Source organism: Phyllostomus hastatus, unplaced genomic scaffold (assembly GCF_019186645.2).
Source record: "Phyllostomus hastatus isolate PE091 unplaced genomic scaffold, TTU_PhHast_1.1 phas_contig_58, whole genome shotgun sequence".
NCBI lineage: Eukaryota > Metazoa > Chordata > Mammalia > Chiroptera > Phyllostomidae > Phyllostomus > Phyllostomus hastatus.
Genome location: NW_025333916.1, coordinates 5,603,960 through 5,631,241, shown reverse-complemented (window position 1 = coordinate 5,631,241; position 27,282 = coordinate 5,603,960). Strand labels below are relative to the sequence as shown.

Sequence of the window (27,282 nt, the reverse complement as noted above, 5' to 3'; positions counted from 1 at the left end):
GGAAGTGAACTCAGGTAAATGTCATATTAAAATCATTACTGGTTATGCCTTTTTAATACCAATTTAGGATGCAAGTTTTAAAACTAACGTGACAAAAGGGGGTTAACATTTCCATGAAGAATCATGTCATATTATGATGTTCCCAGGGATAAAGTCTTCCACTAATTTATACCCCTTTAAACAAAAAGGAACCAAAAGAATCCTGGTCGGGTCACCCTTTTATCGAGTAACACAAAGCCAAAAAACTTCAAAAGTCAAAGCTGACACAAACCAGTTTCTTTCATATGTTTACTTTTTCCTTGGAAATAATCTTTGAATTAAGTGGATGTTTTGCTATGCTCAGGATGAATAGTTGCACAATTCAAATGGCTTTACCCAAACAGTCTATAAAAAAAGCAACACTTTCAAATTAAAGAAGAAATCACTGCGGTCCAGATGTGCAATGTGATGTTAAAAAAATCAAAGAAAATTGTCACAAAAGAGCAAAGTTTTGTATTTAATTTCATACTCATAGAACATCCGAGTGTGTACAAATACTATTTGAGTGTACTACAAACTAAATGCCCATTTCCACCCTAAAGATATGGAAGAATTTGAGGAGAGGAGAATTCTTCAACCTCGTCTAGAGTCCATTTATTTCACTTCCTGTGTGCATAATCCAAGCAAAGCACGCATTTGTGTGCCAATGGATTTACTACATGTATAAGCATCAGATAGATTGAGGAGATGCATATAATCACTCAGATTATTTCAGATCACTTTACTGGAGGCTGGGCTGAAGACTTACGTGGTCAGTAAAATTATCATAGGTGAGCTTGTGCTGTCATTTTCACAACAGGACATCTTCTGCTCACAAGATTTTTGAGAAAAAACTTTTGCAAAATGAATGGTGCAATTAAACCCTACATACAATTTACTCCACATTTGAAAGAATTATAAGACCCACAAACAGGTCTGGGATATGCTGTCTCATCGAGTATATCTCAAAAGCAACTGCATGTATGATGGCTGCTTAGTTTGATTCATGCTATTAAAAATTTGACCTTGAAGTATTTCAGCTACAGTAGTCATCAAGATAACAGAACCTCTAGATGTAATAATAATTAGTGTGATAGACTTGCCAGCGAGGTTGAATATATTGCAATACAAAAGAAGGCAGACTAAAAAGAAAAACATTACTGCTTACTGCTAAAAGACTTCCTGATTTTTAGAGAGACACTCAGATACAATTATTTCTTCTTACAGAATGCATTTCCTTGGCTCATTCTGGGAAGTGCCATGTTGTAATTTAGTCTGATTCTTAATAGGAAATGTGGCTTTAATGTGGCTATCAGATGACTTTTGATGCATACCACTGATTATATACAGCCTGTACTCTGCATCATCAACAACAGCATTCTTATTTGCAGTATAATGTGCTTTACTGTAAGGTGCAAGGACGGTAAATTTACTTTACTGGCCAAGAGTATGTAACCTTTCAGTTTTTAAGTGTCAGTTTAATATGCAGAAAAACCCTCCCATTAAAAAAGGCTAAATATAATATAAATTCTATAATCAGTATAAGCATCTTGAATGAATTTCTTCTTTTATTTCCTTCTCAGTATTCCTAAATGTTCATTCTTATACTTACACAAAGCACTGTGAACAGAATTCTTGTGTTTATTTGAACTATGTCTCCATCTAAAGGCTTCCCAATGTATTGTATTTTTGCTTGCAGGGAAATTCTAATCTTGGCTGTCTTTAGGATGTTGCATATCAATACAATTCAGTAGAAAAGATAAGCCAACTATTAACCTACAAGATGCTTTTTAAATAATATTTTCTTGAAACTATACTATTTGTCAGGTTAAAACAAGTATGCAAAAGGTCAAAATATTGAATTGTTTAATGTGCTCTGCAAATGAAATTAAAAGAAAACTATTAGACTTATAACTAACATGTTTTATAAAATTTAAATTTTCAAAGCAAAACATTTTCCCATTAATAATAAACATTTCAAATAAAAATTATATATGTAAGCCTTGCTTATAAAACAAAATTTCCATTTGAGAGCCAAAAATTTATAACAAAAAAGGCATAATTTTAAATGTTTCAAATTTTAAAAACAACCTAAGGAATTTTTATTTTTTCAGTGTCCAATGAAAAGGCTACATTACCTATTTAAAATATTTTCTGCCAAGCAAGAAGGAGCTGCCGTGGATTCTGTGAGAATCCCACGTCCTTCAATCTCCAGTCTCTTTAGAAATGTCCTTTGCCTTTTAACCCCATCAGATATGTGTGACAGCATTAATGCTACCATAACAAGGAGTTCTTATGAGGTAAATACATAGTTCAACACATGTACTGCGGTAAAATGCTACACTTTTGGAACATTAGAGACCTTTATAGAATTGGAAAAACAAAAAAAATCAGTTTTCCTGGAGATTAATGGTAGCAAACTTTGTTAGACTTGATTCACTTGTTACAGAAATTCACAGCTACTGCCGACATGAAGTGATGTGTCGGGGGTAGTGAAGCGGGGGAGGGGAATAGGTGGACATTTGAAGACAAAAATATTCTGATGCTAATTTGATTTTTCTTTTTTTTTCTTCTTGTGCCTAGAATATTTTGAGGCCTGAGAACATTTTTAGAAAATCTAACTTTAAAAATGGAGCATGTTTTGAATATCAAAAATCATATAGTCAGAAAATGTCATTCTTTCTTTTTATATCCCTTTTCTATACATAATAATGATAAAAATATTTTTAATCTTTTTTTTGTAAAGAATAATCACCTCACAAAAGACAATCTGTGTGGGTTTACATTTGAACTGGAAAGAATGTCTGTGGTGAATGGTGAATTGTAGCATAAAAGCCTGAATGAAAAGAATGTTCATGAAACCTCACACAAAACCTTCGCAACCATTTTATTATGGGCTTCCCACAATGTAACACAAGAGCTCTATACTCTAGGAAAAGCTGGCCTGGTCCACTTATCATTTGGGCTTTATGTAGTGTACTGTGTGATTGCTAAATTAGTGCATAATGCATTTATAATATTTATAGTACCAACACTTAGTTAAATAACCTTTATGTAAGATTTATGTTGATTTTTTTATTTCTCATTTAATGGCAAATTATGAAGAGCATGTTTCATAAAGATAATTCTCCATTTAAATTCATCAGTCCATTAAATATTAAAATTATGTTTCTGATGCAATCGAGAACAAATTTGTCCAGCTTCAGTGATTATTTGTACTCATAAAAATTAGGCTTGATTAATAAAATTTAAATGCTTGATTAAGTTGACGTTTTCATGTTCTATTCTGATTTATTAAAATTAGTCCCTGTGCCCAGGCCTGGTATGCTAGTATGCGTTTACCTTTCCCCTTCTCGCAGTTGACATCCAGAGTGAAGCTGTTAGGACGAAGCATTTTGTCTTGGATTCAGTGATGCCTTCAGGGAAATGCCCTATTCTTGGCTGACAGTGCCGCCAGCCCTTGTCTTTATGCATTGTGCATGGTGGAGATTGTATAACAATAATCAAGAAAAATGTTTCTTTCAAGTATCTATGGATATGATCTGTAAAATGGCATACACTTATAGTGTTTCTGTAAAATTCAGTTACCAAGAACCCTTAATCTGTAGGAGATTTCTCAAACATCTTCATTTGCTTTTTCTGTTGATAAAAATACATTAAAAATTTTTTGTGGGACTTCCAGATACATAGAAGGGGGGTTATAGACACACAGGAAATCTTTCTGTGGCAACGCTGTTGTCTTTGTCTACAAACTCAAAATCTAGAACCACTAATGGCCATACAAACTCAAAATCTAGAACCACTAATGGCCATGTAAATCCATCCTCTCCAATAGTGCTTTCAAGGGAATGGCTTTTTAGGAAAGGTAGTGACTTATATAATGTTTAAACTCCCATTATACCCACACTGGCTTGTCCTGTTTTATACAGAGCTGTCTGCTTAATGGCCACTTATTGGGCACTCACTATATGCTTAGCACAGTATGTTAACTGGCTGTAACCCTCAAGACCTCAACCAGGTGGGTATTATCAGCTTTTTAACTGTTGAGAAACCTGAGGCTTAGGGGAATGAATAAATTTGTAGAGTTAACAGATGGAACGTGCGGAATTTCATCCCAGGTCTTTCTAATTTCACAGTTCGGGCTCTTAACCTCTACCAACTGGAAAGGGGTTGTGGGAATATTCCTTTTAAATATGCTTTTGCTCTGGCCATGGGAGTGTAACTCATTTGGAAACTTTGTTTTGGTGAACGGCCTTTCATTTAAACATGCTAGCAGAATACTTGGTTATTTTAAAAGTAAGTGATATGGTATAACAGTTATTTTATTTTTCTTGAATGATGAAGTAAATTCTGTAACAAATGACAGAGAATGTCTTTGAAGGTGTGTTTAAGTTGGGTTGCCTATGCAGTGCAACCTATGGGATGGGGCAAAGGCTTTCAAGTTGCATGCTGTTGATACACATACCTCAGGCAACACTGAAACAAATTACAAATACAGAACTCTCAGGATTATTGGACTCCTAATAATAGTTCTGATTTATAAACATTTTCCACACACATGTAACATGTGGCTTACACTTTTATTTTATTAATGGAGGTCTTGCAGTCTCCTGATACCTTTCCAAACCTGGGGCAATAATGCTACACAAATATTGTATGAAACCAGGTGCTAACACTACCCATTACATACAGTGTGATGATAGACAGCAGTTATGAACGAATCATGGGGTCATGAGTCAGCCAGAAGGCACTTCTGTGGGCCCCACATCCTACCTTCCTAACCATAAAGTTTCAGAGTTGTGGCTACCTACAAAGAGTAGCATGCAAAATCATTCAGAAAGAGTGAACAGGACATCCCTACAAATACGAAGTAGAGCACATCCACCTTGAGAACTGAGACCAAAACTGTAGCTATTCTTTTTTACTCCTTTCCTAAGTCTCACTCTTTAATTATAGAACAGACAAGATTGTAGGGGCAGATCTTTTGGAAGAACAGAGATAATAAAAACATTCGGTTAACACATGGATAAATGCTGGTTTTGGACACATTAGAGAACAATCTTGATGGTGAATTCTTTGGATCCATGGGAGGCTTTGAGGGGAATTTAAGAAGCTGATTTTCCAAGGAGTTCCTGGGGCTCCAGGGGTCAACTGGGGTTCACATAAGAGACAATCAGCCATTTATGGGGCGAGATCTAAAGGTTTCCTTCAAAGATGCCAAGATACTCTATTGGGTGAGAAAGAAGCTGGGTTTCAGGGCAGAACCTGTCTAAAAGAATGAAGGGCATCTCTTTACCTCATTGCATTCTCCAATGGATCTTTGGAGAGCCTGAGCAAGGTGGACGGGACTCAGGAAGATGTTGGGGGCGGGCAAAAATACAAGATTAACTATAAGCATCTTCTATGACAGCTCCTACTGACTTTAAATTCTAATTCTCTTTTCTGAGTCCTAATAGACATAAAGTGAGAAGTTTATATTCCCATGAGGAAAATCTTTAGTAAATTGACTTTTAAAAACAGAAGTGTTTATCTTTAGATCTTTCTCTATCTAAACTGACATGTCACGTACAGGTAACACTCATCTTCTACCATTCTCTGATTTTATCTTTTCAATTTAAAGTTTAGCTGCAGTTTGAGAATACAGTAACATAACAGCCAATACACTGAAGAAGTATTAAAGGCAAATATGGAGTTAGTTACTGGGTGAAAGGGACAGACTGAAGTGTGTAATAAGAGTTGTGGCCACAAATAGATGGTCCCTTTTCTTCATATATGCAGCACATACACACATATCCAGGGTGATCTAAATGTTGTTTGGCTGCACACTCTGCATATTATACACAGACCTCTAATAGAATAGACCGCTGCACCTATTCTATTCATGCATTCCATTTAGATGTTTGTTTCCCTCACTACAACCCATGTTGGGCAAGGACCAGGGCTTAATCAATTTTGAACAACAGCCAGCACAGAGCCTGTAAATGTTCAATCAATTTTTGTGGAATGGAAATAATTATGCATGAAACTTAGACAATTTTTGATTTGGAAAGAAAGATCAGACTAAAATATTTACTCATTCATCAAACATTTTTTGAACAACTATTATGCTGCTCTGTCTGAGAAATATTGCTCTGTGCTGGAATTACATACAGAAATGGAAGATATAATTATCAGAATAACCTCAGGCTGGTGGGGAAGACTAACAATGAGCTGAGTATTAGAACACAGTAGTGGGACGTGGGATCTCAGGGGGCAGTTCAGTTAACCTCTTAGAGAGAGCTTTGGTGGGAGTGGGCTGCTGGCAGGGGTGAGGGTGTGAGAGAGGTCAGGAGCGGCTCCCCAGTGGAAATGGGAAAGACAACTGGTGCTTTTCCAGGCATGCATGTATAAAATATTAAAGCCTTAATGGGTGGCAAAAATACTCAATATGCCTGTACTCTGACCCAAAAATTCTCTTCAAGGACTTTATCAGAGGACATTACTGGAGACCTGCTCAAAAATGTGGTTGGGATTTTCTTTGCAGCAGTAGTGGAGGTAGCAAACACATTGGAAACAAACATTTCTGAGATGAATGTTTAAGAAAAAGCACTCATGGGGTGAAAACTATGTAGCCGTTAATAATTATGTGGTTTTCCAGTGATATGAGGTATACTTATACATGTTGCTGAATATAAAAAGTAGGTATGTTAAGAGTGTGTTTAATGTGACTTAATTTTTGTAATAATAAAATATGTATGCCAAGCAAGCAATCTGCATTATATTCATAAATACTATACTTTTAAAGAACAGAGTAGAATGCATACAGAGAGTGTATCCACTACTTGGGGAACTACAAATATAGGCACTCTGTTCTGGATGCTGCTGTGGCCGCCCCAGCCACCCTGGTCCTCTTCTCCTGAGGCCATGAACCCAACACCATCCTTCAAAATTCTCCTTTTTTTTGAAGACAGAAGGCCTTTCCTTCACCTCTTCCTCTGTGGTGGGGCCTTAAACACCACAGCTAATGGAAGGCAACACCTGCCCATTGAAGCCAACACGGTCCCCTAAAAGTTCATAGTGCAGGTCAAGGAGGTGCCAGGATAGCTGGGCCCTCATAAAGAAGTATGCTCTGTCTTTGTCAGATCCAGCGGCTGCACTGTCTGTCCCTAGTGCCCACTTGGCTTCTAGGACTCCTCAGAACCAGCATAGCACGTGCACCTCCACTAAGTTCAAGAGCCAGGGTGTGCTGCCCTTCCCTAGGCCACCATGTCCATCTCAATCACTGTCTCTCTAGAGGTTGCCACCTTATCCTAGGCCTTAGTGTCCCTATCTATCCTTCCTTTCCTACCCCCTACTATGTTATATTGACCAAGTCTTTGCCTTCCTGGAGCCTGTGGAATAGGTGATTTGGAGGAGGCAGAAAACACTTGCCTGGGAGCCAGTCAGAACTGGGTTCGGGTCACACTGTGCTGTGTGAGCCTTTGCAAGTGACATAACCTATCTGAGTCTTGGATTCATGCTCTCCCAAGTGGTCAATGGTTGCTTTCAGCTAAAAGGGATGAAAAAATAACATGGACATTGTCTGCTTCATTCTGTATCTCTTCCCGTCTTCCTACTATGCCTACCTTTTGCTTATTAAACATTCTGTACTCACAAACAAACAAACAAACAAAAAACAAAAAAACAAAACACACATACAAACAATCCTGCCGAATACAGGTGAGTTGAAGCTGAAGCAATGGTTTGGATGGAGCTTGCTTATAAAGAACGTTCTATGCTTGAAGCTGTCGTGGAAAGACCAAAGAAGCAGAGGAAGATAGAATTTTGTTTCAGAACTATCATCTTCCTATAAGTCTTCAGGTTAGAATACCAGGAGCAATTCAGGGTAAAGTTGCCAGAAAAATACAGGACATCCAGTTACACTGGAATTTCAGATAAATAATGACTATTATTTTAATATAAATATCTCCCATTGTTTATCTGAAATTCTGATTTAACTGGGATTCTATATTTTTATTTCCTAAAATTAGATTTATAGGCAACCCTATCTTGGAGACAAATTCAGGAGGCTTCACGGACTGGAATTTGAGAGAATTTAGAAAGGTAGAAGGCCCAGCCATTCACTGAGAGGAAGGAGATGGTGGCATGGTGGTGGTGAAGAGTGGATAAGATGTGGAAAGCCTGTTGGTTCGGGTCCAGAGATGGGCGAGGAGGCAGTCATCAGTGTGTGGGGAGACCCATCTGTACACTGAGCAGCTGGCATAGCTAAGCAGTTGGTGAACAGCTTTGAAAGGGTTCACAGGGGATGAACTTTTCTACTGACATCTGATTGGCTGTTGGTGTCTACTTCTTTATGCTAGTGAATTTGTTGGAAAACTAAAGGTCTTATTCTTTTCATGGTCCTCCTTACATTTTTCTGCAAGCTGGTGACCTTCTGAAAAAAATGAGAAAATTGCTGTTGAAATAAGCAGGAAAGAGAAAAGAGTGATCATCCATTTTTAGATGTGTTTACAGGCTGCATGACTCAGTGCTGCTTCTGTTAAGAGCAAGTATGTGGTCTTTTTTGGTACTGAAATGCAAACACAGGAGGCTGTGGTCTACGGCACTTTCTGTGGATGGTAAAGCTCTGATGAAGTACGAGGGTCTGACTGTGCATCAAGGTGCTTTACATACCGAGCTTTACTCTCAGCTCAGCTTTGGCCAGTCTCCTTAGGCCCTGTTAGGAATATTTCACTTATTCAATAGTTCATTTATTCAAATATTTCATCATGGATTTCTTTGCAACTGAGAACACTGGTTGAGAAAATAAGAAGTTTGATTTACAGGAACTCAGGTCAAACAATCAGATATTTCTTTGGTGACTTGTGTCTGGTGGACCATCCCATATTGTCCAAACAATGGCAGCATTTAGGGAGGCAAATAAAATTCTCAAGGTGATGTCAGCAGCACAGCAGTGTGAGAAGACCTCTGAGTCCCCCTGACACTCTGCTTTGTGTTACAACTAATTGGCAGCTATAACTCAACAAAGGATTCCCTGCTCCACACACAAACATGTGTGAGAGACCCACGCATTGAGACATCTGAAGGTGAGCATATCAGAGCAAGGGGAGGTAGGATGGGGAAGGACAGAGACAGGAGCAGCAGACACAGTCCAGCACTCACAGTGGCCCAGCTAACTTGGTAGCTATAGAGAGTCAGATTGCAGGACTCATTTGTCAGGTCATGAAAAAGCAGAAGCAACATCCCAGCCTTAGTGGTCAGTACACATTGCAGCTATACCCAGTGAAAAAAAACAAAGTCACAGATATGGGAGCTTGGCTCCCTGCCCCCTATCTATTGTGAGGAACTTGGTAGAGGCAGCTGGGGTATCTCAGACACTACAGCATCACTGGAGGCTTCTGGTTGTGGGAAATAAGTATTGGGAACCCTGGCCTAGAGCCCCACCACCTGCACATCCCACCATGGGGTTGTGCCCTGAGGCCAAGGTGATCCAGTCACAGAGGGGATGCCCACCTCTGGGAATATGAGACATTTTTAGTGGCCAAGGGGATACAGCTTTACCAAAATTCTGGAAGTCCCAGTAGTGCACATAGATTACTCTATCCAGCAAAGCTACTATTTAGAATGGAAGGGCAGATAAAGTGCTTCCTAGACAAGGCAAAGCTAAAGGAGTTCATCATCACCAAGCCATTATTCATGAAATGTTAAAGGGACTTATTTAAGAAAAAGATCAAAACTATGAACATTAATTAAAAAGGCAACAAATTCACAACTATCAACAACTGAATCTAAAATAAAAACAACAACAACAATAAAACCTAAGCAAACAACCAGAACAATCATAGGTATGGAGATCATTTGGAGAGTTATCTGGGAGGGGGAAGGGGAAGAAGAGGGGGAAGGTACAGAAATTAGAAAGCATAACTGGTAGAAAACAAAGACTTCCTCTATAGGCCCATCTACTGGAAAACAAAGAAAGACCGCTACTTATCATCCTGCTAAATTGTTAAAAACAAAAATCAGAACTTAAAAAAATACAATTTCAGTTCCTCAACTGCCTTGGCAGAGAAATAATCCATCAAATACCATGAATAACCAAGGTACCAAAGTAGCTCAGAAAGAAAATAAAAAGTCTCCAGGAAACAAACTCAAAGACTCAGAAGACTATGTTTTAAATGACTGAGAATTCAAGATTGCAGTTCTGAAATAACTCAACAAGATATAAGAAAACTCAGAAAGGCAGTTCAATGAGCTCAGGAATAAAATCAATGAACAAAAGAGATTTTTGTTCATTTCACTCTCTTTGTCAACGAGATTGAAACTACAAAAAAGAACCAAACAAAAATGCTGAAGCTGAAGAACTCAATAAATGAGTTGAAGAATGAACTAGAGAGCTTAGGAAATAGAGCAGACCAGATGAAAGAATTAGTGTTTTTGAAGATAGAAATCTAGAAATAACTCAGAAGAAGAGAGAACTGAGAGTTTAACAAACTGAAAGAAGTCTATGCAAACTATCTGACTCCATTAGAAAGAGCAATATAAGAATAATGGATATAACAAGGAAGTAGACAGGGAGAAGGGAACAGGGAGCCTATTCAAGCAAATAATCATTGAGAACTCCCTAAAACTATGGGAAGAGCTGGACCCTCAAATCCAAGAAGCTAACAAAACATCTAATTATCTCAACACAAAAAGACCCTCTTCCAAAAACATTATATTAAAATTATCAAAAGTTAATGGCAAAGAAGGAATCCTTAAGGCAGCCAGAAAAAAAAAAGATTATAACCTATAAAGAAAATTCCACCAGATTATCATCGGATTTTTCAGCAAAAAAGTACAAATCAGGAGAAAGTAGAATCAAATATGCAAAATATTAAAAGAGAGAAATCACCAGCTAAGAGCAATATATCCACAAAGATATCCTTTAGATATGAAATAAAGGCTCTTCCAGACAAACAAGCTAAGGAAATTTACCACCAAAAGATCTGAATTACAAAAAATGTTGAGAGGAAGTCTACCTGAAGAAATAAGACAAAAGAATTAAAAACTATGAATAAGATGATAGACAGACAGTAAGAGGAAACTGTTACTCTATTTTGGAGTAAATATTAAACACTTACAACAAAGATTACTGGGTGTAAAAGCAACAAAAATACAATAGCTTCTGCAATTTGGAAAGAAAGACAAGCATGAAAAAGGTTTAACTTGTCACAACAAAGGGGAGGAGAAAAAGTACTGAACTTGCAGAGATGAATGGAGATAAGATGCAATGAGAAGAAAAAGGGCTATTGTACACATGCAACTTTTTTTTTGCATAACGTAATGGTAATCACAAAGTAAAAATCTAGAACTGAGACATATAACATAAAAAAAAGGAAACCGAGGAAACAAATCATAGAACACCACCAAACTAAAATAACATAAGGGAAACATAAGGGAAAAGAAACAATGGAGATACAGAACAACTAGAAAATAAAAGATAAAATGGCTCTAGTAAGTCCTCATATACAAATACTCACCCTAAGAGTAAATGGAGCAACTCACCAATTAAAAGGCACAGAGTAGTGGGATGGATTTAAAAAACAAGACTCAACTGTATGTTGCCTTTAGGAGATCCAACTCAGCTACAAAGACAAACAAATGAGGTGGGACCCAAAAACCCTGAAATTTATTTGTAAAATGTTGTGTATTTATTCTTACATGTTTAAACTTCAGTCACCTTCAAAGTACTCTCCATTTGATGAAACACACCTATTGAGCCTTTTTTCCCACTGCTCAAAACAGTTTTGAATGTGTTGATCTTGATGCTGTTTAGGGCTTCTGCTGTGTTTTGTTTCACCTCTTCCCCATCAGCAAAATGTTTCTCTTTGAAGACTTTTTTTCATCCATGGAAACAAAAAATGTCACTTGGGGGTGAGATCAGGTGAATAGGGAGAGTGGGGTACGGGGGTAATGCTGTTTTTGGTTAAAAAAACTGCTGAATACTCAGCGAGGAGTGGGCAGGTGCGCTCATAAATCACCCATCATGGAATGGGCAAATGTGCTGAAAGAGTCTTCAAAAACAATTCCCTGAAGCTGAACGTAGCCTCTCACAACAATGCCAGCTGATACACTGATACAGATGGGTTCCTAGAACACTCATCTAATGGGGGAAGCCTGTACCACATGAGGCCCACCCTTCAGAAGATATTTCCCTTTTTTTCCCTGGGTCTGACCCTGTAGACTCAAGGGGGTGGAAGATGATACTTCAAGAATACCAAGTGTAGCTATGCTTACATCACACAAAATAAACTTCAAGATAAAAAAGTAACAAAAGACAAGAATGGACATTTTATAGTGATAAAAGAGATAGTTCATCAAAGAAGATATAACACTTATCAACCTATATGCACCGGACTTGGGAGCACAGGAATGTATGAAACAATTACTGGCAGATCTAAAGGAGAAACTGAGAAACATACAATTATAGAAGGGTACCTAAATACCCCATTGACAACGATGGACACAGCAGCCAAATAGGAACTCAATAGAAAATACATTAAATGATGCATTAGATAAAATGGATATAATATTTACAGAGCTTTTCATCCCCAAACAATAAAGTGCATCTGGAAAATTCTCAAGAATAGACTATATGTTGGGGCACAAGACAATTTTCAATAAATTTAAGAAGATTGTAATCATGCCAAGCATATTTTTTTACCAGAAAAATATGAAACAGGAAATTAACTACCAGAAGAACACTGAAAAAAAAAAAGCACAAATGTGTAGAGCATAAACAATATGCTACTGAACAACCATTGAGTCAAATAAAAAAAATAAAAGAAGAGATTAAAAATTCATAGAGACAGGTAAAATGAGAATACGGCACATCAAAATTTGGAGGATGCAGCTAAAGTGGTGCTAAGAGGGGAGGAGTTTATAGCATCACAGGCCTACCTCAAGAAACAAGAAAAATCTCAAATAATCCAGCATTTCAACTTCAAGAACTAGAAACATAAGAACAAATGAAGACCAAAGTAAGAATAGGAAGGAAATAAAAACTATAGCAGAATTAAATGAAACAGAGTACATAAAGACAATAGAAAGATAATGAAACAAAAAGTTGGATCTGTGAAAAGATGAATAAAATTGACAAACCTCTGGCTCACCAAGGAAAAAGGAGAAATGACTCAAAATTAATAATGAAACATAAGTTATGATGAGCACCACAGAAATACAAAGGATCATAAAAGAATACTATGAACTATGCCATCAAGTTTGACAACCTGGAAGATATAGACAAATTCTTAGAAATATATAACCTTCCTGGATTGAGCGCGGGCTGGGAACCCAAGTGTCCCAGGTTCGATTCCCAGCCAGGGTACATTCCTGGGTTGCAGGCCATGACCCCCAGCAACCGCACATTGATGTTTCTCTCTCTCTCTCTCTCCCCCTCCCTCCCTAAAAATAAATAAATAAAAAATCTTTAAAAAGTCAAAACTATCACTATAAAAAAAAAAAAGAAATATATAACCCTCCTAGACTGAACCATGAAGAAGCAGAAAACCTGAACAGATTGATCAACCTTAAGGAAATTAAAACAGCATTCAAAAACCTCCCAAAACACAAAAGTCCAGGACCTAATGGCTTCACTGATAAATTCTAACAAATATTCAAAGAAAATTTAATAACTATATTTCTTCAAGAAAATGGAAGAAGAGGGAATAGTTTCTAACTCATTCTATGAGGCCAACATCACCCTGATAACCAAAGCAGGCAAGGACAACACTCACACATACACACAATATGGGCCAATATCTCTGATGAACATAGACGCAAAATCCTCAACAAAATACTAACAAATTGAATATAAAAATAAATTGAAGAGATAATATGTCACAATCAAGTGGGGTTTATTCTGGATGCAAGAATGTTTCAACATTGCAAATCAATTAATGTGATATACCACATTAACAAAATAAATAAAAATTATACAATCATGTCAATAGATGCAGTAAAAGCTTGACAAGATACAATACCCATTTATGATTAACACTCCATAAAATAGGTAGAGAAGGAAAGTACCTCAACATGTATGACAAGCCTCTTCTAATACTCAACTGTGAAAAACTGAAAGCTATTCCTTTAAGATCAGGAATAAGACGATGCCCATCATTATTCAGCATAGTCATGGAAGTCCTAGCCAGAGCAATCAGGCAAGAGAAAAAAATAGAAGGCATGTAAATTGGGAATGAAGAAGTAAAACTGTCACTATTTGCAGATGACGTAATTCTATATAGAGAAATCCTAAAGATCCCACCAAAAGACTATCAGAAACAATAAGCAAATAAAGTTGTAGAATATAAAATCAATGTACAAAAATATGTGCTTTTGTATACTATCAATGAAATGTTAGAAAAATGAAAACATCCATTTGCAATTGCAAGAAAAAAAGATAAAATACTTAGGAATAAACAAAGGAAATGGAGGACCTGTACACTGAAAACTACAAGACATTGTTAAAAGAAATTAAGGAAGACACAAAGAAATGGGAAGCTATTCCATGTTCATGAATTAGAAGAATTAACATAGTTAATATGGCCATATTACCCAAAGTAATATAAATATTTAATGCAATCCCCATCAAAATTCCAATGGCATTTTTCAAAGAAATAAGACAAAAAAATCCTCATATTTGTATGAAACTGCAAAAGACCCTGAATAGCCATAGCAGTCCTGAGAAAAAATAACACAGCCAGGGGTACTGGACTCCCTGAATTCAAGGCTACAATAATCAAGACAGTGTGGCATTGGCAGAAACAAAATGACACACAGACCAATGGAATAGAATTGAGAATTCAGAAGTAAACCCACACATACATGGGCAACTAATTTTTGACAGAAGAACCAAAAACATACAACGTAGAAAGAAAAGCCTCTTCAATAAGTGGTGTTGGGAAAATTTGAAACCATGTGTGTTGGGGACTGCCCTGCCTGGTATCAGAAGCTGTAACCCCCGCCAAGGCTAAGGCTGAAGGAGTAACCTTGGACTGTAAGCCAGTAAAGAGACAAAAGCTTATCTCTCAGGCAGGAGTGCTGCTTCTGCTGCTTCATTCATAACTGAACCCCAATGCTTGGTCGGTTAGCCAATGACAGGTAAGATTCCCCAAGGGGGGAACGATCTAAGACAGGCACGATCACGTGGGAGGCCCCCAAGGAAGGAATTTGGGGGCTACAGCAAAAGGGGGTGACGGACCTCGCTCCTCTGCTTTGACATAGCCTGAGTCCTCATCGTCTGGGAGAAAATCTCCTTATCTCTTGGTTGCCTTAGTTCCCTTGCTCCACCTAAGCCTGAAACAATAACAGGGTGGTGCAGCTCTGTGCTGAAAAGGGCGGGTTCCCCAGGTGATCAGGCCTAAGAAAGAACATGTAAATTCTTGTGAAACCTGCTTTGTTTAGAATGCTCTCAGTTGAATGATAAGGGTCCAAGGAAGAAGTAAGTTTGTTCCTCAAAGTTTTACAGCTCTTTGACCCTGACTCAAAATAGGCCCTCAGACTTCCTTGTTATCTATTGTTTGATTCTTACTTCCTAGCAATGAGTAATGAGCTTTACCTGAATTCTAATGTAAACAAACCCAATAAAAAGCCTCTCCAGAGGGGGAATGGGGCACTCTCCCCACCAGGGAGAGGGTGGCCAAGGCCCTCCCCGCATGAGGAGTGGCCCTTTGTTCCTATTCCCCCACAGGACCTGGTTGTCTCTGTGTATGTTTTTAGCATGTTTCGACGAGCATCAGCAGTATCCGAGATGGATACTGTTGGCAGGTATCCTCCACACAGGTGCAAAAAAAACCAAAACAAAACAAAACAAAAAACAAAAACAAAAAAAACTACCCTGATATCTGACACTGTACACAAAAATTAACTAAAAATGATTGAAGACTTGAATGTAATAAAATACACAGAAGAAAACATAGGCACTAAACTTATGGACTCTGATCTCAGGGATTTTTGTAAACTTGACCCTAAATGTAAGTGAAGTAGAAGCAAAAATGAATGAATTTGACTATTGTGCTTCTGTGCAGCAAAAGAAACCATCAACAAAATGAAACCCAGTGGGAGAAGATATTTACAAACTATACCTGCGACAAGGGGCTGATAATCCAAAATATAATGAAGAAATCATATAACTCAACAACAAAAAACAAGCAGTCTAATTTAAAAGTGGGCAGAGTACCTGAACATCTAGATACTTTCCCAAGAAGACATACAAATGGCCAACAGATACTCATACAAGTAAAGATGCTCGACCTCACCAACTATAAGGAAAATGTGAATCAAAACCCCAATTAGATACCACCTCACACCTGTTGGAATGGTAACTATCAATAAGACAAAAAATAACAAATATTAGAGAGAATGTTGAGAAAAGGGAACCTTTGTATATTGCTGGTGGGAGTGTAAATTGGTACACCCTCTATGGAAAACAGTATGGAGATTCTTAAAAAAAATTAAAAATAGAGCTACCATATGACCCGGCAATCCCTCTTCTGTGTTTCTACTCAAATAAATCGGAAAACACTTATTCATAAACCTGTATGTACCCTTATGCCCATCGCAGCATTATTCTCAATAGCCCAGGCTATTGTGAATGATTTGTGTCCTTTAAGGGATGATTGGATAAAGAAGATGTGGTACACATATACAACAAAATACTACTCAGTCATAAGAAAACTCATTTGCCATTTGCCACAACATGGAGGATCTTGAGAATATCGTGACAAATGAAATAGGAGGAAAAGGACAAGAACCACATGATTTCACTCATACGGGGGATGTAAAAAAGAGAAAGCAACAAATGAACAAACAAAAACAACCCTATACACACACACAATAGCATGGTGGTTACCAGTGGGGAAGAGGAGGTTGAGGAAGTAAAGGGGGTCAAAATATGGTGATGGAGGAAAACTAGGGTCTGGGTGCTGACACAGAATGCAACGTACAGATGTATTATAGAATTGTGTACTTGAAACTTATATAATGTTATTAACCAATGTTATCCTAATATATTTAATTAAATTAAAAAAAGAAAAACATATTGACTTCTTACAAGATACATTCCTAGAAAGAAGGGCTCTGGGCCTGATTGGAACAGACCCAACAAGAAACAATATTCAAACAGAGAAAAGAACCCCAAAGTCTTTGCCATTTGAGGGAGCTGACAAACTTTTCAGTTTTTACTGAAATATTTTAGCAAGCAGACTTTGGCTCAATTTGTGTCACAATCAGATCCTGAATCAGAAAGTGATTTCATTGATCTGCTCTACTCTTCAGTCTTAATGCCTCCATTGATTAAGCAACTGAGATTATGTGGGAGGAATCTCATAAAATAAAAATGGATGTTCTTTTGAAGTGTAATTAAAAAATGCTGTTGAAGAATTTTTGTATGTCAAAGACATTTTAAGACTTTCCCTACTAATGTGAAGGATTTTCAGCTTTACTTACTCCTCCCATGCTCACCAGGGTGGATGGAACATGGTCCCCCATGAATGGCTTTGAAATTAATGGGGTCACCTGGGATCAAACAGCACTAGTTCTTGAGAGGTCAATGGGCACCTCATAAGGAACTTGGCGTTCCCTGGGATTCCACGTAAGGACCTGGGCACTTAAAAAGTGATCCCTTGGGAAAGCTACGCCTAAGCACGTACCATGGCAACAACCAGGGTTTCAGAGCACCGCAGCACTGGGTTCACATCCCAAGTACTCTGTTTAGTTCATTATTTATCCTGGCTGATTATATCATTTGTAAAATGAGGATAAAATTATGTAGAATAATTTATTTGATGTAGTTATAGTGAAGAATAAAAAGAGCTGACATCTTTAAAAGGCTTAGCAGACCGACTACCGATACATAAAAGTTGTTTGATCATTATCTGCTCCATTTCCCTGAATGAGAGGTAAGGAGGCTGGGGTGGGGGGATGAGAAAAATAAGGGTTTTCCTTCAAACAAATTAAAGGTAGAGTGAGTGCTACTGGCTTTTCTGCAACTCAAATGAGAAACTTGTTCTAAAGGTGCCCAGGGAGACCTAGGAGGTACCAAAACACAGCCCTCAGAGAAAATGTTACTGATTGGTGGTAAGGGGGGAACAGCACAAACGTCAGACAGATTGACAGGTTTTAATGCCCACTCTTCTACGTTCTAACTGCATGCTTTTGGCTAAGCTATTTAACCTCTCTGCTCTCTGTTAACTGGACGTAAAGTAGTGATAATGATACCTGTGTCATAGAGGAGCAATAGGCCCCTGTCTGCTTGGCTAACCCACTTCTTTCATTCTCTGACACTGGAGTCTCCTCTCTTAAGGAAGGGCCCTTGTAGCCATGCTCATTCCTCATCAGTATATTCCCTTGCTTGTCATAAAGGAAGAGTCCAGGGGTCACCTGACTTAGGAAAACCCACTGGCTAGGCTGACACAACCAGCCTCTTTCTCCTGGAGGAGGACTAAATGACGTGAAAAAAAGTGCTTAACATAGTGCAGTGCCCAAGGTGTCATGAGGGGTTGGTAGTAAGTAAAAACCACAGTAAAGGCCACTTCCTGGCATCCACTCTCCAACACACACCCAACACACACGATTCCAGTCCACAGTAACTGTGATGTGAAAAGCTGGCACAAACCTCATGGGCAGTGCAGGGTGCAGTTTCCCCTGGTTTTGCACTGACAGCTCAAATCGAGACACATTCCCATCTTACATCCCCTTCATGCCAGGGATATTTCCGAATGAAGCATGTATTAAACAGTTTTCTCTAGAAAAGCCTGACAATTCTCATGCTGGATATTTTAATGTCATGATCGAGTATAGATAGATTCAGATCTAGGACTGCTTATTTTTAACAAGGCCAGCTAGGAAACAAGAAGTGAAATACCAGTTCTAACCATGCCTCTCTCTCACGGCCCCTCAGAGTCCACAGCATTAGCCTCAGGAACGACTGTTTCCTTATCCTGTCCTCCACTGTCTCAGCTCATTAAGGGAAGCAAAAGGTACTCAGCAAGGATCACATGTCATTTTTCTCATTAACTAGAACAGGCACCATGGTGGGAAAAAGATAGGAGGTTTCAGCTCCTGTGATCTTAAGTCTCCAAGAAAGGAAATGATCTCCTAAATAAACAATAAACACACAAAGAAATCCTTTCCTATTTTAGTATTAATCTCAACTATCAATATGTTGAAGACAGAATTTTTACCCATCTATGCACTTTTCATCTTTCATAGTGTTTATTTTCTTTTCTCTTTTAACTCCTTACATAAGCAATATTTCCCTGTCTCTCTTTGCTACACAAACCCGAAGGTCATTTTGATTTATATTTTTTATAATTTTCATCCTAATTGAATTTTCTCAGCTGAATGTACAGATGAGATTTTGTTTTTCATGACAGAAAATTCATTTATATTCATTTATTCATAATTCATATTCTTTTCTCTCTGTACCGACCCCCCTCCCCACTCCCTAAACAGAAAGTTTCATAGTTTGGAATCAGCCAACAGTGTGATTAAAGCACTTCAGACATTCCCTAAAGTTTTCACACAAGCAGAAAAAATTCTGCATTGTTTTGTGGATACCAATACGGACTTAGGGCAAAATACTATTCTTCTCATGCTATGTACTGTACAGTAGCTACTTAAGCACAGCATGGTAACTCCTACAAACAAATGCTTTCCTTTAATTTATGTGTGCATGTGTGTGTGAATATATATGTACAAAAGTATGTGACATATACATTTGTAATTTGTACCCAGCAAAGTATAATAGCATAAACCAGGTTTCTTTTCAAAAGGAGCAACCAGTTCAAATGCACAGCTGGGTATGGCAGAAAACACAATTAGACAAATTGGATTTAAGAGTTACATAAGGTCTCAACTGAGCCAGTGAATGAGAAGCTGAATAAAACGTTGTGATTGCTGCTCTGGTGTCTCGAAAGAACAGACTATATGGCTATGTGTGTTTTGGGCAAAGAAAAGGCAATTACTGGGAGTTATGGAATATAGTTGGCATTCCATGAAAGTTAGACTATGCAGCGTTTCAGAGAGGGCTGTGCTGGGAATAAAATGTCCACGGCTTAAAGGGGGAGTCTGTTAGAGAGGTGCCTAAAAGAAAAGAGTTGGCAAAGACTATTTTGAAGTTATATTTTTTGGAAAAAAAGGAAGTAGAAAAATTTACATAATATGTAACTTTTCAATAGGTTTATGAAAACTCTTAAAGACTATTAAGTGCAAGGGAATACATTATATATTATTTCCCCTCTAGAAGTGAACCTTCTCAGTTAAAGCAGGTATATTGTGGAGAAGATAACAAGTCTATAGTTTCAAAATTTTTCACTAAGAATACTCAAACCAGTGACTAAATATTGAAGATAAGCACCCTTATAGGATTAGAAAGCTGAAACTAAATTACCACTTTTCACTATTTGCAAATAATCTTATTTGCAAATTTGTCTCAAGGCAACTGAATGAAAAGCAGATATTCTTGTCTCTCAACAATCTCCCTGAAATAAATGGCACAAAAAAGCAATTGTCTGGGAAAGTCCTATTTTCTTAAAGAAAATATCTTGTATTAATTGACAAAACTACCTACGAGTCCCCATGACACCAGTGCGCATGACGTTCGGGGCTTGGCTTTCAGTGTGCAATTTAAAAGCATAGCCATGAAATCCTTGCCAAAAATAATAACTTCTTGTGTGTTGGTGCTGTCTAACCACTAAAATCTCCTATTAGCAATCTCACATTTAGTTTGTTAAACCTTACAAAAAATGTTTTGAACATCTCTAATTTGCAAAGTATGTGCTAGAGACAGTGGCAAGGACAAAGGCAGACAGCATGCTCTGCCTTAATTCATGACTCAGTGAGAGAGACAGGAGGATTTGTTGGAAACTTCGCCACATACTTGATGGTGGTGCATCGGGATTTTTCTTTTATTTTTATGATAAAGCCAATTATTAAGAGTGTATTTTGCTTGTGTTATCATTTGAAGTGTATTTTGCTAGTGTTATTTAAAAGGGAAATTCTTTTATGTCACAGGTATGTCTGTACAACCATTATGGTGTTAACTGTTATAATAAAGTATTCCATAAGCTATTAAGCTGATGATCAAATAACTGTTTCTGCATTATTATGGCAAAAAGTCCTGATTATAATCAATGATTATTATTAATGAAGGCCCTTAATGGCAAGCAAAAAAAAATTCCATGTAATCTAATGGAGACATATAACTACCAAAGTTTCTCATGTTTGACAAAACTTTAAATTCTTGTCAACAGTTGTCTACAGAGTTATCAAATTGCAAATGTCCTATCTGGAGAAGTAACTCCCTTCCCTCCCACTTATTTATAGATGAGAAAGTTTTCTGAAGTTGGATGTTTGCTAAGGGCATAGCGATTGAGATAATCTAAGAGGAATCAAGGTTGGTAGAAGAACAAGTGTGATTGTTCTGTGGCTAGCTTCTGCTTCTCAGTCTACGCCTCTTTTAGAGAGAAAGAAGGTGGTCTCACACATCCTGAAAAGTCAGGAATGCCAGGGAGGGCAAGGATTCCGTATAACTTTCCCCAGGTTGAATGAAAGCTCTTTATCCTTGAGCAGGTATCCTAATACACCCCTGACACAGAGAAGGATATTTGCTGCAGTTTGGTGAGTGTTTATTAAATTAAGGTACTTTATGTACTTTTTCAGGCCAGCAACCACCATCAGTTCTACCTTGGTACTAATGATAGTCCACAGAGAAATGTCTTAAATAAAATAGATTTCATTTGGTCTGATCATTAATAATTTTTTGATATTATGTTTTAATTCAGAATTCATTAGGTCAAAATACAAACAAAGACAATGAAAGAAATAGTCATTTGGAATTGCCCACTTATAATAAAAAATTGTAGTTTATACTTTGGTATTCTCCCAATTTTAGTTGCTACGAAGATGAGTAATGTCAGAAATAGTCATTACTTTCTATTGTGTTAGAACCAAAGAAATGTTAGTTTTGAACTGATAAAACTTTTCTCTGAACCCGAATATTTATAGACAGAATTTCTGGTGTGTAAAACCAAATTCAATGTTGATCTTGTTGGAAGGACTAGACATAAGAACAAAAACACAGACAAACAAGAAAAGAGAGACTTACTGTATCACGTTGCCTGTTATCTTTCCCTGATATTATCAAGAAGTAGTTCCATGTCAATAGTAACAACAAAACCAGTGGTATCATGTAGAGCTCAAAGTTCCAGACAACAAAGAGAAAGAGCTGAAGGAGAGAGAAGAGAGGGAAAAAAGATGAGACAATTCTAAATTTCATTAAATGGACTCTCTTATCCATACTCCACTTCAAAAAACACAAAACAAAATGCTTCAAAACAAAAAGATTTATCTTGATAACAAAACTTTGAAACTTGTTAGGCATTTTTATAAAAGTACAGGTGAACCCTGGAAAGTTACAGGCAAGAGTTTTATTTTGTTTAATTTCTGTGAAGAAAAAACTGATATCATTGCATTGTCAATGAGGCAATTTTAATTTTTCTCCTTTAGTGAAATGAGTGTGAGGTGGAACAAAATATAGTTTTAAAAAAGATGCAGCAAAATGAGCTTCATTACATTCTTAGAAATAGCCAGTTTACCTGCCTTATTAATAAAGAATGAATCACTACTTAATATTAGAGACTTTTTAAAAGATCTCACTTGGATGACACAATGTAACAAGCATAATAGGCAGATGAAAATACCAGCTCTATACAAGAGAGCCTCAAACATTTCACATTACAAATAAAAGCACTGCTACCAACACATGTAAAAAGGTTTGGCTTAACATTGAGCACCAACCATAGAAATCAAAAAGGTATTTCCAAAAAAATTTGCCAAAGGAAATTTTAAAATGTCTATTTCTATTATCTGTTTAAACATACCTACTTCTCTAAGTACAGAAATGAGTTTTTTAATTGTGAGACAAATATTAGATTAAGAAATCACCTAGGTGGGCAGAATGAGCCATTCTAAGAGCATCTGTATTGTGAATAACTAGCTTTGGATATAAAGTGTGACTCTTCCACACCCCCCATCAAACTCATAATCCTGGACAAATCATTGAGATTTTCTGGGTCTGTGGCAGCTAAAGTTAAGATCATGTTAAGTCAGATGATAGTTAAAAGACAGATTCTACTCCTGATGCTCACTATCACTAGTCCTATAAACTTGGCACCACACATATTTTCCCTTCAGTTTCTTCCTCTGTAAAATGGGGGCAATATGAGTATCTACCCAAGAGGTTATAATAATTAAATAGCTGAAACATTTGAAGGATTTAAACACTGCTTAGCATCCAGTAAATGCTCAAAACATATCATGGTGTAAACAATATCAATACCTTACAAAACTCAGAAAGTTAATTATTGACTAAGATCCTCAGGTAATGCATATTTTAATAGTGAAAACTAGAAAGTCATCTGCCTGCTAGGATTTAACTGAACCATAGTGTGACTGGGAATTTGAGCCAGATGGTAACACAAACACCTTGCATTTGATAGACCAGATGAGTTAGGAGCTTTACCCTAAGTTGCTAGTGCTGGGAACAGCAGCCTGGGCCATTTGCAGCCTTTTTGATAAACCTCAGCCAAGCCTACAGCCTATTCAAATGGCAGAGAAAATAAAACTGCACAAAGTACTTCGGAGCCTTAGAAAGTCATTCTGCCTCACTGTTTTAATTTCTAAACAGAGGTCTATAGATCAAATCACTTCTAACATACTTTCTCTAATATTTAAAGTGATATTATGATATTACTGTACCATTAGGACTTTTTAAAATGTGATGTTAAATTTTGAAAATGGCATATTTTACTGAATTACTTGATGTTTATAACCCAGATAGACACCAGAAGCATAAGTAATGGTTAAGGGACCCAAGAAACGAATTATGGACAGAATGACATGGTAACTACAGACTCAGGTTCCCGGGGGAACAAATGTCAATATGCCTGTGCATCACACATGGGCTGCATCTCTTCTCTCACCAGAAAGGTGAAAACATTTCCAGAAAAGAAAATATTTCCCTTAAATTTTAAAAATTTATACATAAATTATAACTGATGACTATGATTATTATATTAAAATGTATTTTCAAAAGATAATTCTTTACTTAGAACACAAATTTAGGCATATTTGTCAGACATCAACACACATAGAGGGAAAATTATTTCTGGCAAGAATCCACACTAATTCTTTACACATTTATTGGTGAAATTTAAGTAATCACTAGAACAGAAGTTCTTATGGATAGGGACTTTTTCTTTTTGTTCACAGTTCTATTCCCAGAACCTAGAATAATACTTTAGGCACAATGGAGGTTCAATAAATATATATTTGCAGAATTAATGAATAAATGGACACTGGGTTTCCAAGTCATTTAACATAAGTCTTCTTAATTGTTTGTATTAGTAAGTGTACTAGAGGCACTGTACGAAACGCTTCAGGAAAACGCATACAGAATTGCAGCCTGGGATGCCACTAGCAAACTTCTCCCCGAGGTGCAAAATGCAGAAGTGCCTTGAGCTTCTAGGTAGATTCTCTTCCCATCCTTTCAGTGCAGTCACGAACAGTCTTGTGCATTATGGTCTGAACACTGTCTTTCCTATTTGTTGTTTTGCTAAAGACGTTCATCTGACTCATATGTGTTCTGACCCCATATAATTCCATTGCTAAATATACCAATTGTAATGATTTTAACCTGTTGAGCATGTGTATATTCCCCCTGGTAATATCTACTCATTGGTGTTAGATTCCTGTTGTTGCTCATAATAAACTTTCTTGTAGTGTCCACATACTGGTGTTAGTTGTAGGCTAGATGTTGCATAGAATAAACTTTCTAGATGACAACCCTGTAAGTAATCAAGACATCTGTCATGCTTTTTCTTCTCTAGGTTCAACATCACTAGTTGCTTCAAGCACCAGTTACAAAGTGGTTTCTGGTATTCTACATGACAGACATCTTCCTCTCACCACATACAAATCAATACATCAGTAGTTTTCTTAAAGTGCAACATTCAGAACTGACACCACTTCTCATGAATATCTATGGTTATTGATATGCCCTTACAGCATGAGTACCAGAACTCAGGATGGAGAAAAATATAAAAGAGAGACAAAGGAAGAAATTGCATTAGTTTTGTGGATTCTGGTAGTACAAAAATAGTCCTTTTTCCTACTGTGTGTTCTTTAAGAATCTAATTTTTGGGTAACTATGCAAGGAACCTGTGATGTTGGAAATATTTTTTTAAAAAGAGTATGTTTCTGAAAACTATAGACATTGAAGAAAGAAATTGAACAAGATACAAATAAATGAAAGAATATATTTTACTCATGGATTTCAAAGATTAATGTTGTTAAAATGTTCTTATTACATAAATTAATATACAGATTCAATGCAACCCCTATTGAAACACCAATAACATTCTTCTCAGAATTAGAACTACTAATCCTAAAATTCATATGGAACCAAAAAAGACACCAAAAAGCCAAAGAAATCTTGAGAAAGAACAGAGTGGGAGATATCAGGCAACCTGACATCAAACCATACTAAAAAACTACAATAACCAAAACAATATGGTGCTGGGGAAAAAAACCAGATACATAGATCAATGGAACAGAACAGTGAGCCCAGAAATAAATTCCCACTTACTTGGTCAATTAATCTATGACTCAGGAGGCAAAGAAACACAATGAAGTAAAGACAGTCTTTTCATTAAGTAATGGTGGGAAAACTGGACAGACATATGCAAAAAAATGAAATTGGACCACTTTCCTACCCCATAAACAAAAATATACTGTAAATGAATTAAAGATTTAAAAGTTAGGCCTAAAACTACGGAACTCCTTGAAAAAAAATAAGCAGTAAACTCTGACACTAGCAATATTTTTTGGATATATCACCTCAAACAAGGAAAACAAATGAGAATACATCAAACTAAAAAGTTTTCCACTGAAGGAAACCATCAACAAAAGGAGAGACAACCTACTAAATGGGAGAACACATTCACCAATGATACATCTGATACATGGTTAATATCCAAAATATATTTTAAAAACTCATAAAACACCCAACAAACAAACAAACAAAGCTATTAATAAAAACAGGCAGAGGGCCTGAATAGGCATGTCTTCAAAGAGGTAACATAGATGGCCAACAGAAATATAAAAGATGCTCAACATCAGTATCATAATGGAAATGCAAAGGCAAATCATGATGAGATATCACCTCATACCAGTCAAATGGCCATCATCAATAAATCAACAAACAACAGTGTTGGTAAAGAAGTAGAGACGAGGGAATCCTTGCACACTGTTGGTAAGATTGTACATTAGTGCAGCTACTATGGGATACAATATAGAAATTCTCCAAAATTAAAAATTCTGGGTACATATTGAAAAAAAAAACAAATAAACACACTAATGTGAAAGGATATGTGTACTCGACCTATGTTCATTGCATCATTAATAGTAATAGCCAAGATACAGAAGCAAGCTGAATGTTCATCCATAGATGAATGGAAAAAAGATGTGAGATACACACACACACACACACACACACACACACACACACTAGAATAATATTCAGCAATAAAAAATAATGAAATCTAGTCATCAGTGACAACATGGATGGACCTAGAGGGTATTATGCTAAGTAAAATAAAGTCAGACAAAGACAAATACAGTATGATCTCACTTATGTGTGGAGTTTAAAAAAGCAAAATAAATAAATAAACAAAAGAGAAGTAGACCCATAGATGTAGAGAATAAGCTTATGGTTGTAAAGGGGATGTGAAAAAGGGATGGGAACAAAAAATAATGAATCAATACATAAATAAAGAAATAATCAGTTCCATCCATGCTCTCACGAATGGTAGGAGGTCCTTCTTCCTTTCTGTAGTGTAGTATTCCATTGTGTAAGTGTACTATGGTTTTTTGATCCACTCATTTACTGATGGGCACTTACGCTGTTTCCAGCACTTGGCTATTGTAAATTGTGCTGCTATGAACATTGGGATGTGTAGGTTCTTTTGAATTGGTGTTTCAGGGTTCTTAGGATATAATCCCAGGAATGGAACTGCTGGGTCAAAAGGCAGTTAGTTCCATTTTTAGTTTTCTGAGGAAATTCCATACTGCTTTCTATAGTGGCTGCACCAGTCTGCATTCCCACCAACAGCGCACTTGGGTTCCCTTTTCTCCACAACCTCTCCAGTGCTTGTTATATGTTGATTTGTTTTTGAAGGCCATTCTGAC

The 27,282-nt window shown here is 36.9% G+C and overlaps 1 protein-coding gene across 7 annotated transcripts in view; it reads right to left on the bottom strand.

The window, feature by feature from the left end:
* Window positions 1-27,282, bottom strand: part of MCTP1 (multiple C2 and transmembrane domain containing 1) — a 470,412-nt gene that overhangs the window by 70,422 nt on the left and 372,708 nt on the right. For 6 of the 7 annotated variants that reach the window (XM_045848268.1, XM_045848269.1, XM_045848270.1 and 3 more), the window contains one exon: window positions 22,142-22,261. The exons of the other annotated variant lie outside the window; for it this stretch is intronic. In XM_045848268.1, coding sequence (XP_045704224.1) covers window positions 22,142-22,261 — 120 coding nt within the window. The remainder of the gene's footprint in view (window positions 1-22,141; window positions 22,262-27,282) is intronic. 7 annotated transcript variants of the gene reach the window in all.